Source organism: Myotis daubentonii, chromosome 7 (assembly GCF_963259705.1).
Source record: "Myotis daubentonii chromosome 7, mMyoDau2.1, whole genome shotgun sequence".
Classification (NCBI taxonomy): Eukaryota; Metazoa; Chordata; class Mammalia; order Chiroptera; family Vespertilionidae; genus Myotis; species Myotis daubentonii.
Genome location: NC_081846.1, coordinates 32,190,346 through 32,202,942, shown reverse-complemented (window position 1 = coordinate 32,202,942; position 12,597 = coordinate 32,190,346). Strand labels below are relative to the sequence as shown.

The window sequence follows — 12,597 nt, the reverse complement described above, 5'->3', positions numbered from 1 at the left end:
GGCAGGCTGGTGCCACTGTCTGCAGACTCCCACCATTCCTGTGTGCTCCCTTCATCCCCCATACATCTTTTGCGCATTAATCCAGTCAGGGAGTCTACTTGTCAGTGCACCTGACCTGACCCAGCACAGCCTCCATGATGAGAACAAAACAACAGAAGGAGACTCTCAGTGTAACACTGAGCTTTGTCCTCTGGGTCTGCCCTGCCTGCACGAACAGTGTCCTCAGACTGAGGGGAGGCTGAGCAGGCCAGGCCCCCCAAAGCAGGCCAGCACACTGGGAATCCCTCAGGTCCAGAAAGGGCTGACTATGTGATCAGGGGCTGGAGGAAAGAATCGAGGTGGGTTTGCAAGGGCCCAGAGCCCTGCCTCAGCCCTGGCTGCTGCCAGAAAGGCCAGTGACCTGAGCTACGAGGTGCCCTCAGGCTGGGGAGAGGAGAGGACAGAGGTGAGAGCAGAACTGCCCTGTGCTCTGGAAGGCTGCAGGGACACTGTCCTTCAGTGTGGGTTTAGGAAGGTGGAGGCACCTCAGCTAAGGATAATCAGTCCCACAGGAAGCTCTCCCTCTGATACTTCTAGATGTGGGCTATTAGCTCTGATGATACAGGTTTCAAGGTGCCAAGATGAGTCATCTGGCGAGGCAAACAAAATATTTAGTTTCATTTGTTTAGCAAACTCACCGACCCAAGAAGAACGAGGTGGGGGAGCAGGCTGTGGGTGTCAGGGAGTCTCTGGACCAGGGCGAGGCACAGTGCATGGGCCATTCAGGCAGGTACAAGGGCCAGCACCACAGTTTCCATGGTCACATCGCACATCACATTGTTGCATTCTCCCTCAACCTTGAGATGTATCGTCACCTTCATGTTTCTAATAGGCTCCATCACAGAGTGACAATGACCTACCACAGAGAGTGACTGGCCAGACTCAGGTTTACAATGACAAATCAAGAGCTCATTCCACCCACCCAGAGGTCTGCAGGGATTAGAAATCCCAGAGTTCCAGACAAGAAGCTTCTAGGGAAGGTCAGCTTAGCAGAGGCTAGAATCAGAGCTCCCTCGATCTTTATGCTGTGAAAAGAAAGGCAGGTGACACGGGCTTTAATCTGCTAGAGCCGGGATAAAGTTCAGGCTCTGCTCTCGACCACAGTATGACCTTGGGCAGGTTAACATCTCCGACTTTCAGTTGTAATGTTTTTGGTTTGTAATCTGTAAAACTGTGACAGTAAGTCTGTCTTGAGTGGTTTTGAAACTAGAGATAATGGGGGAAGCCCATAGCCCAGTGCTGGTGAGCTGTGGGCAGTTGGGAGGCATGAGCTCCTATCATTGTTCTTCTCCTTTCTCCTTTCTCCTTTCTTTCTCCTTTTTCTCCTCCCCTCCTCCCCTCCTCTCCTCCCCCTTCCTCCTCCTCCTCCTTCTTCTTCTTTTTTTTTTTTAATCCTCACCCGAGGATATTTTTCCATTGATTTTTAGGGAGAGCGGAAGAGAGAGGGAAAGATAGAGAAACATCAATGTGAGAGAAACACTTTGACTGACTGCCTCCTGCATGCACCCTGACCAGAGCCCTGGCCCGGGAGGAGCCTGCAACCGAGGTACATGCCCTTGACCAGAATCGAATCCAGGACTCTCGAGTCCACAGGCTGATGCTCTATCCACTGAACCAAACCAGCCAGGGCACTCCTATCATTCTTAGGCTCCATGGGTCAGAAACTCGAGAGGCTGTGAACAAAGTGTAACCTTGCAAACAAATTCGGCTCCTGCAATTTTGTCTGGTGTACTCAATGCACCACACAAAATGACAGTGATAGCATTATTACTATGCTTCACTGTCAGGCTAAAAATGGTAGGCAGTTGATGTAAATCCTGGTAACTATAATTACTTCTATATTCACAGAGTTAAACCAAATTTTTATAGCTTCTTTCTTCTACATGTTAGTTCTTTAGAATCCATAAACTATCCAAGGAGATAATTTCCCCTCATGTCATGAGTAATTTAATCCTCATCATAATCCTACAATAAACAAAAAGACAAAGAACCTAACTGCCCAATAGTTAGGTTCTCTCTAAAAGGATTAAACTGGGTCTTCTCATCCCTTTATCAAGAATGATTTGCCAGCCATAGCTGGTTTGGCTCAATGGATAGAGCGTTGGCCTGTGGACTGAAGAGTCCCAGGTTCGATTCCAGTCACGGGCATGTACCTCGGTTGCAGGCTCCTGGCCCTGGTTTGGGGCATGCAGGAGACAACCAACTGATGTGTCTCTCTCACATAGGTGTTTCTCTTTAACTCTCCCTCTCCTTTCCACTTTCTCTAAAAAATCAATGGAAAAAAATATCCTCGGATGAGGATAAAAAAGAAAAGAGTATCACAATAAAGCTAGTCTTAATCTTTTTTTTTAAAGTATTATTTGTCAGGTCCTGGGCTAGTCACTAGGAGTACTGAAATGAACAAAACACATAGTGGTTTTAATAATTAATTATTACAAACTAATACTGAGATATCAAGCTAACTTCTTTCACATGTAGACCCTCATCTCCCTGCTGCTGCCGCCTTCATGTCATTTGGTTCCTTAGGGAATATCCTCATTTCCCAAACATCACTATTACACCAATATTGGGATTCAAACACTCCTGGGGAAATGACCCTGACCATGAACAGAGGAACACAGGGCAGAGCCTGGGGGAAAAGAGAAAATCATGGTTAAGCTCATGGGGTTCTCCGTGCTTCACTTCACAATTTCCAAGTGAGAAAAGGAGTTTGCTTTTGGACAGAGTGTATGGCACACAGTTTCGGGGGGGAGGGAGCGGCACCAGCCTTCTCCCGAATCAAGAGATGAGGTTAGCTGCATCCAGCGCTCATGGACACAACCCTGCTGGCAGGGGAAAACAGAACAAAGTACATGAGGTGACTTCTCTGTTTGGGAAGGAGAGGCAATCAACACTTACTTTGGGCCTTCTCTATGCTAAGTCAGTGATGATGTTTTTAAAATGTCTTCCTACTCAGTCCCATGACAATCATGCCAGGTAGGTATCATTGGAAATTGTGAAGTGAAGCACGGAGAACCCCATGAGCTTGACCATGATTTTCTTTTTCCCCCCAGGCTCTGCCCTGTGTTCCTCTGTTCATGGTCAGGGTCATTTCCCCAGGAGTGCCTGAATCCCAATATTGGTGTAATAGTAATGTTTGGGAAACCATAACGGATGAAGAAACCTGAGGCTCAGAGAGGTTAGGAAATTTGTCCACATTTTGAGAATGAACCCCAACGTTGCCTCTAAGACAAGCAAGACAGAACCATAGGGAGGGGCCATTGAGGCACTGGATCATATACTTTCCTATCCAGCTTCCTACACAAATGTTTTCTTTTACAGGTCTTTGGGGGCCAAAGCAAACTTATATTTAGAACCCTGAAATTCTCCTCCTAAACATCGCTTACTCTGATACATATGAATACTAGCAGCTAGGGGTTGGGCCAAGAAAGAGAGCTAGGCTATTTTCTTCTCTCAGCTTCAAAGACAACCTAAAGCTGTTGTCACTGGACCACATGAATTTATAGGAAAGAGGGCCAATGCCCTTCTCCCACTGAACCAAAACCCTGCCAACCTTTGTTTCAGGGAGTGAAGAGTCAGGCAGGAAATGGAGTCTGTAAACACTCCTGGGCATAAAGATCTGTTTCTGCTGCCACGATCTCCATGCATGGGGCTGCCATCCAGCAAGCAGCAGGAAGTATGGGGTGGCACTGACAAGCAGGGTAACAGATGGCATGCCAAGCAGCTTGAGGCTTATGTTTCTCCTATTCCCGAGTGATGCTTGCCCTTACCACCCAGAGACTTGCTCAATTGTCCCTGCTAGTCCCTGGACTCCAAAGAAGTCCAGTCCTACTTCTCTGCTGAATTAAGCACTACAAAAAGCTGAGATGGTAATTCCAACACCATGGCTTACATAGCTTGGAACAGTGCTGTCCAAGAGGAGGAAGGATGGTGTTAAAGGATGCGTGGCCAGCCTTTCCTAAACAATTACCTTGGTGGGAACCAAGGGTACACAACAGCTCATCATGACATCCTCCTAAACGTAAATTACAAAGGGTAATGATGCCTTGAAAGCAACCTGAGTGGAGATTTGTCATGAAGCACCCAGGAACCATCTCAAACCATATCAAAGCAAGAGCTTTGAGGAAGACATGGGTTTCCCTTTGGAAGGTAATGTACAATCCCACTGGAGTATGACTATTTGATTCCTTTCACTGCATAAAATTAACAGCTTAGATATTTAAACATTCAGACGAGGGCATGTTGTCCTCAAGTCCATATTGAGACTGTTCTTGTCACTGATTGGAGTTTCCAAGGTAGCAACTTGGGACAACAGGTTGTCTATTCTCTTCCCAGAGTAAACATGATAATGTGACTCTGCCTCAAACAGCTGTGGCCAGTGACCGTGAGCAAGTGCCCTTGACCCCAGCTTCTGCAAATACAACAATAACAAAAGGAAACTCAAGTGCTCGCTTTGGCAGCACCTATGGTAAAAGAGAAGTCTTCAGGTTGTTATGAGGATTAAACTGGGTAGCAAGTGTAATGTTCCAGTACTGTCCTAACCCCCAGCAGAGTTTCTCAACGGTGGCTGACGTCTTATTTACCATCATCGTCATTGTCATCATCAGGGCATATTCCCTTTGCCTTGCTCACCACCACTTTTACTGTCTCACAGACAGAAACACATAGTCACAGATCAGTCTGCCGGGAAGAAAGGCGGGGCTATAGAAGCATGCACCTCTTCTGATAAGGCCACCAGGTTAAATCTCTAGAAGTTCTCAGAAATCCCCCAACTACAAAATTCACGAGGTAGACAATTATAACAAAACCTGCAAACATAAGTGTAACCAGACAACGTCAACGAGAGCCAAAGTCACATAGTGAACCAAATCAGCAGGCACATGGCTGGAGACAAAGCAGGGCGGGTCTGGAGAACAGCTGGAGCCTGGAAAGGAAGGTCTGCTTCGGGACACACAAGTCAAACATCACAGCTGCTCTTATACAAGCACTTCAAGTTCTCTGTTTACGGGCAAAAGGAGAAATATTTTCCTGCCACCTATTTTCTAGTATAGTCATGAAAAGTGTGATTGTCTCCCTGACAATCTCTTTGTAGGAGAAGCCCAGTATAAGAAAGCTCACAGGTGCTACCCCTGCAGGACACAGCGAGGTGACTCCCTTTCCACTGAGTGACTTACTTGTTGCTGTCGCGGTACTCGTAGATGTGACATCCTTGAGGCAATCCAGTCTCATGGTCCAGAGTGAAAGCAAGCTTCAGCTGAATAAAGAGAGAAGAGAAAAACAAGTAAGATTTAGGCACCATGCTCTATTCATTCTGATAGGTGAAATTTAAAAAAAAAAAAAAAGAAAGCAAAATCAACTCCCTTCAGCTGATGTATTGTGGAGAACCTGGGCCTGCCACTTCTGGGAACAGCCCATGCCTTACAGGGACACTGTTGTTACCAGGACTCTACTATTCATTTGGCATGCAACCAATTATTTATTAAGCACCTACTTTGTGACACTTATCTGACTGATGGGGAAAGAACAGTGAACAGCGGCAGAAAGCGGCCTCATTCACGGATCCAGTGCAGAAGATGGACATCAATCACACACACTAGTGACTATAGATATAAAAAACTTCAAATTAAAATAGGTCCTCTGAAGCAGGAAAAAACTCCCATGTTTCTATAAAAGTAAATAACTGGACCTAGACTAGGACTGAGGAAAGAAGGAGAGGGTTCCCTGGACCATAGGGAGGAAGAATGGGGGGAGCAGATGGTTCTCCTTGGCACAGAGCACAGAGGCCATGGTGCAGGAGTTCCAGGACCTGAAGGATGGCTGGGAAGCCAGAACTCGCTTACAGGGGACACAGTGCACAGTGATGCAGCAGAGGAAGGCCAGGGCAGAAAATGCAGGACCCTCTTGGCTACATTAGAAATTTTGGCCTTTACCTTAATAGCAAAGGAAGGACTATGACAGTGATGGTGAACCTATGACACGCGTGTCAGAGATGAGACGTGAACTCATTTTTTTGGTTGATTTTTTCTTTGTTAAATGGCATTTAAATATATAAAATAAATATCAAAAATATAAATCTTTGTTTTACTATGGTTGCAAATATCAAAAAATTTCTATATGTGACACGGCACCAGAGTTAAGTTAGGGTTTTTCAAAATGCTGACACACCGAGCTCAAAAGGTTCGCCATCACTGTCCTATGACATGTTTTAAGGAAGGGATGGATATGATCAAAGTTATGTTTTACCAAGATCCCTCTGGCTACCATGTAGAGACCAGACTGTAGGGGAGAGAGCAAAGCAGGAGCCCTGTAGAAGGCTGTTGAGAAGAGCAGGTGAGTGGTGATGGGGGCTGGGCATAGAGGGCGGGCAGGCAAGATGGACAGAAATGAACAATTTGAGATCTATCTTTTAAGTGAACTTTTAGAAGTAGAATTGACAGGATATACTGATGGACTTGATGTTCGGTAGTAGTGAAGACGTTGATTTCAACAACCAGGCAGGTGGTTGTTCCTTTGCTGAACTTGGATATGGATAGGGAGTCAAAAGTTTGATTTCGGACATGTTAACTTGGAGGCACTCATTAGCTCTCTCTGGTTAGGGACGATCAGGAATAAGAACTCTGGTAATGAAGTCTCCCTTTCTGGATCCCAGAGGGGCTGGGGTGGGTGGTGCTCAGGTGAGTGTAGAACTCCGTCTGTGTCGTTGAGGAGCCAGAGCTCCAGGAGGTTCTGTGTGTCCTGCTAGAGCCCAGGTGACTGTGGCAGCTTTAACATTTCCAAATGCAGAGCCAGTTACTAGGTTTACAAATTCACTGGGTTTTTAAATTGCTAGGGAAATTTTCACTAAAATCAACTGCACATTAGAAGGATATAATATTATAACTTTTTTTCTAACTTGCAAGGCTGTTAACATAGCTAATGATCTGCATCATTAGATACTGGATGAGTTTTCTCTTCCTTAGAGGGAAACAAGCTGGTAGGAATGGTTTGTCCTCTTACTGACCCACATGAAAATACAAAAACAGAAACAAGCCCATCACAAAGCCAGAAACGTCAAGTTAAAGGTGTGTTTTCCCTGCAGAGCACTGCTGGTTCTTCCCAGACGTCCTTCAGTAGAACAGAAAATAATTATTTCAAAAATCTACTAAACCCTTTTCTCTTTATCTCCCCCTCTGCAGCTAAGGTCAGGTCTATAACCATCTGGTCTGCTTCAAAGACTGTACTGCTTAGAAATTTTTAAATTATTTGACTCAATGACTCAAGTTATGAATTTATGTCTTAGAAAAATTATTATAAATGTAGGAGGAAAAGTTGTTTTGTTTTTTCAAAACTGTTCACCTCAGTATTATTTGCTGGAAAGATTGTGAAAGACCAGCAACAGCAGAAAGGTTAAATAAACTTTACCAGAGTCACAAGCAGAATAGTATGCAGCCGTTACACTGTTTATGAAGAATTTTTATTAACCTGGGAAAATATCTAGATTAGATGAAAAAAAAAAACACAAAAAAAACAACAACAGATGCATACTTGATTATATACAAGAAGACTATGTAAATATCAAAGACTGCATAGAAGAAAGATGGGAAGGTACAATATCAAAATGGCAGTAGGCCTTGGCATGGCTCAGTTGATTGGAGCATTGTCCTGTACACCAAGGTGTTGCAGTCATTGATTTACAGACACAGAGCCATGCCCCCTGCAGGCTGCTGTACCCCTTGGCACATTTTGATCTGGTCCAACAGACCTTTAGTCATCCAATTTCACCAGAGTTTGTTATTTCTCCTTTTGCTTCAGTAAGAAAATTTTGCCTCACATCTACCCCCACTCAGTAACTGTGCCACTAGATGACAAACAGTGGCTCAAATTCTCTCAACGGCCAAGTGCTCCCCTCTCACCAGTGCTTTTGAAGAGGCACACACAGGCCTTCACTCAACAGTAGTTACTGACTGTGTCCTATGAGCCAGGCTGCCATCTGTATCCTTGCGGCCTAGCTAGGGCCTGCAGGGACCCATCCATGGAGAGCTGCAGCCTGGAAAGTCTTATGAGATGTCCTGAGGTCTGTCTTTCCCTTTCCAGAGGCAGCTGCCACGTCAAGCAGGAGAAGAGTCCACCCCAATCAACCAGACCATTCTGACTGCACAGCATTCCTGGTACTGAGTGAGGAGGGAAGGTAGTGAAGGAACCCAAGGGAAGTCACAGGCCACTCCTCCAGGGGAGGAAGGAGGCCTTTAGATGGGTCTAGTTGACAAAGGTTTTCCTCTGGACAAAGGACAGCCCACCTCCCTTGGGCAGGAAATGGAAGAGTCTTCTACTTTCAGGGGTTCATGCTAAATCACCAAGGAGGGCAGGTTCAGGACAGCGAGAGTATGAGACTCCTGCTGGGACCCCTTCTGACTAGCTCTTGTGCTATGACATGGGCCCCCAAGAAACTGGCAGTATGGGTGAGCAGAGGCTCTCGGGTGAGTGGAAGGGGGTGAGGACCCTCAGGAGAGCAGAGGGCTGGTGGGATGAGGACAAGAGAGGCAACAGGGCCATCCTCCCAGCAGGTGGCACTAGGTGAGCAACAAGAATGGCTGATTCAGGACTAAGTATTCCTCAGGGTTTTCAGACATTGCTTGAGGAAGACCCTTCAGGGAAACCTAAATGGAAGAACAAATGCCCTGGGCTAAGCAGGAGAGGGGTGCACAGAGTCACTGAATGTAACCATTAAAGGAAATGTGACCTCACTTTGGAGGCCAACCCAGTGAAGCCAACGGCCAGATCACATTCATGAGGCTAACCAGGAAAGGGTGGCTAGGCATGGCGTGCCCTGGGCTCATAAACAAGTCAGTCTTCAATCTGTTCAGGTCATAGTTGGCTTTCCCAAACAGCCACGTTCCTGAAGAACATTATACTCAGGCCACTTGGCACTAAACTCCATCAGCTAAGGAAGGTACAAGCTCAGAACTTCCGCTGCTTTTGAAAACACCTGGCTTGACCTTGGATGGGCAAAACATGCACTAAGAAGTCTAGGAGTTGCCTGTCTTGTCCACAACAGCTCCAAGATGAACTCTGGTGGACAACCAGTTCTCTCTCTGACCTTGGCCTGGATGGTACTTGCAGGCTGCTCCATCATTGAGCAGGGTGACCTTGGAGTCCAGCTCTGAGTTCCTCTGACAGGGGTACATTGAGAGAGGTAGCTGGTAAAAAAAAAAAAAGTGCTATTCTGTGGCCAAGCTTGCTAGAGTTCAAACCAACATGGGTTCTCTGGGAGGCCTGTGAGCTTGCTTCAATCTGCTAGCTATTAGGACCAAGGTTCAAACGCAGGTCAAGGACCAGCCTGGGAAGCCTCCAGCCACTACATGGTTGACTCTTCCCCACACAGTCCACTAGTCTTGCAGAGTGTCCAACTCTCTCTCAAGCTGAAAGTGGCAAACCCCGTCCTAGTTCAAACATTTCAGGTATGCCATTTATGGCACTTAGAAAGAACAGAAAAGTAACTTCTACCTGAGCCTGGTTTTGTAATTGAAAAATCTTATTAGAAGGAAATCTTCACATTCTCTGAGGTGATCTTTAGTTTTTCTTCTTTAGTTTTCCTTGTTTGGTTTGGATTTCCTAAGCATTATTTCTTTTTTTCCATCTCCTCTTTGCTTTCTTTTATAAGACAAAGATGCTGTGGACTTGGCTTTTACTTGGTTCACAACGATTCTATGGCAATGTATTAAGTTTCTTTCTCCTAAGTCCACTGAAGTCTTTTTGGACTTGGAGAGAGCTTTTTAAGAAAGAACTTGCTCATTCAGCAGGATTTTCCTCCCCACCCCAGGCTCTGGTTCTGACCTGGAAAAAATAAGAGTGAGAAAGAGCAAGAGAATCCTGCAGTCCTGACGCTCAACTTCACAAACCACAAAAAAGAGCCTTGCTCCAGTAACGTAATCATGGAGATTGCTGGCACCTTGGTCTTTCAAGAAAAATACATCCATCTGCTGGCACAGGGACCCATCAACTCAATCCTGTTCAGCATGGAGTTCCCGATTCATTAGTGTTGGAAAGTCTATAGTGAGGCTGGCCGCTCCCACTGGATGACGCCTCCCCGCGCACCGTCTGTAAACCCCACAGCTGTGTTTTCACTTAAGGCCACTTCTCCTGACTCCATTGCACCTTGTTCCAGAGGCTCGTTCTATTCTCATTACGGTTAAAAATGACAGGACAAGGATTCTTCAATGCTGAGGTTTTATTTGCTCAGAAGAAAAACCGCCTGTCTCCAGAGCTATAGTCAACCCATACGAAAGGCTGCTCTTCAGTTAGGAGCCTCAGAGGCCAAGCATGTAAGTTTATTCTGTTTGCTTCCGTCAACAAGCTAGTCCCAGGAGAGAAGCCTGGCTTCTCTTGCCCACCTCTCAGGCTGCCTCCTCTTCTGAGGGTCACTTCATCGCTCACCAGCAAGGCCAGGGTGGTAGGGCTCTGCTGACCACTGCCCCACATTACGTCTGCTTCTATTACTGGAAACAGCCCAGAAGAGCTCATTCCCCATCCCAGGGTCTCCTTTAGCAGAACAGCCTAGCTTTCCTGAATAGGCCTTACCTGGTTACTGAGCTACACTGTTGCCCCTCACATGCCTGGCCGACATGACTACAAAGCATGGTGAGCAAGTCTGCATGTGTCACACATGAAGGCAGAGACTTGCAACTTATCTGCTCATCCTACCCACAGCTGAAGCATTTTTTATGATTTTCATGGCCAACGAGGGTGACTGTGCTGGGACATTGCCAGCTCAGAGCTCTGGGATCATTTCACATCAACCACTCTTCAGGGACTGGAGTTGCCCAAAGCTGCTTCTACGGGGAAGTGCCAGTACTAACTGTGAGGACGGCACCTGGCCCCTCCACTGAGGGGAGATGTCATCTGGGTCCATTTGCATTTAGAAGATATCAGTTCTGCCAGCTAGCTATCTGCTTTCTAAAGCTTGAGGCCCTGCCCACACAGTGGAAAATCTCCCCACTGCAGACCTTGCAGAGCCTCCAGCATCAGAGTCTGCTCGCTGCTTCTACTCCACACCCAGCAGGGAGGAGGCAGCCTAGTGAGAGGCCACCAGCCACACAAGGAGCTGCTCTAAGCTTCCCTTGGAGGCAAGTGAGGCTACAGGTAAGTTATGTATGTAGACATGAGCTTGCTCACAGCTCACTTGCCTTCCTTAAGTTTTTTGTTTGTTTGTTTTAATATACTTTTATTTATTTCAGTGATTAAGGCAAAGGGAGAGATAGAAACATCAATGATGAGAGAATCCTCGATCCGCTGCCTCCTGCACACCCCCTACTGAGGATCAAGACTGCACCCCAGGCATGTACCCTGACCGGGAATTGATCTGTGATCTCCTAGTTCATAGGTCGATGTCCAACCACCAAGCAACACCAGCCAGGCCATGGAGCTGTTTTAATCATCCTTCAATTTTCACCAAAGTTTGTTTTAAGAAATAGCCTTATAAAACCTCCTTCTTCATTTGCCATAAATGTAAAAATCTGTCCACTATGACATTTAATGTCCCCAATATCAAGCCTTACATGAGAAAGTGCTTTGAGAGCTAGGAATGAGGCTTGTTATAAGATGTAACCTTATGAAAATTTCCCTCCCCCACAAAACAGGATCCTTCTGCCTCCTTTCCTGATTGTCTTTCTTTCTATTGCATTCATTTCATGGGTCATTTTCTTTGTTCTAAGTGTTCTCAAACCATTTTTGGAGATGGATGAGGATGTATATAAATAATATAAGATTCTTCAAAATATAAGTCAAAGTTAAAACTGAGATCCAGGCAAACTTGAATACAATCTGATGAAACAATGAGCATGATAGTAGGCATCTCAGTTTATGGAAGAGAGAAAACAGGATGGTCTTATACAATCCTCAGAGCCGTAATCAGGCTGGCTCTACTCTTGAAAAAAGAGGAGAGAACAAAATGATCTTCCAGGGAATTGGCCTCAGTTTCTAGGGACTTGAGGATTCGGGAGTTATGTAACTCCAAGCTGGGAGCCAGCAGTGCTGGGCCTGTCTCTGTTCTCTCCCAGACTCCAGGGTGGTGGTGGGGTTCTGCTGGCCTTAGCCTTCCTACCTGTAACATGGAACTGAGTTCCTCTTTGGCCATTGTTGAGGTCTGTTTTATGGACAAATGTGAGATATTTTCTAGGTTTATTGGAAGAAAGCACTTGTGATATGCCCCTGCTAAGTCTGTGAGAATAGAAGCTCTGAGAATTCAGATGGACCAATACTCCCATCTTTGGATGTTTTTTTTAAAAAATATATTTTATTGATTTTTTACAGAGAGGAAGGGAGAGAGATAGAGAGTTAGAAACATCGATCAGCTGCCTTCTGCACATCTCCTACTGGGGATGTGCCCGCAACCGAGGTACATGCCCTTGACCGGAATCGAACCTGGGACCCTTCAGTCCGCAGGCCGACGCTCTATCCACTGAGCCAAACCGGTTTTGGCCCATCTTTGGATGTTTTAATGAGAAATAAGTGACAATTGAGAATTTTACTATTTAATGCTGTCTTATGTGGCCAAGAGTAACTGACAAAGTTCGTGACATG

The 12,597-nt window shown here is 45.8% G+C and overlaps 1 protein-coding gene across 9 annotated transcripts in view; it reads right to left on the bottom strand.

The window, feature by feature from the left end:
• Positions 1–12,597, bottom strand: part of DIS3L2 (DIS3 like 3'-5' exoribonuclease 2) — a 342,664-nt gene that overhangs the window by 31,201 nt on the left and 298,866 nt on the right. For all 9 annotated transcript variants that reach the window (XM_059703557.1, XM_059703561.1, XM_059703558.1 and 6 more), the window contains one exon: positions 5,214–5,293. In XM_059703557.1, the coding sequence (XP_059559540.1) occupies positions 5,214–5,293 (80 nt within the window). The remainder of the gene's footprint in view (positions 1–5,213; positions 5,294–12,597) is intronic.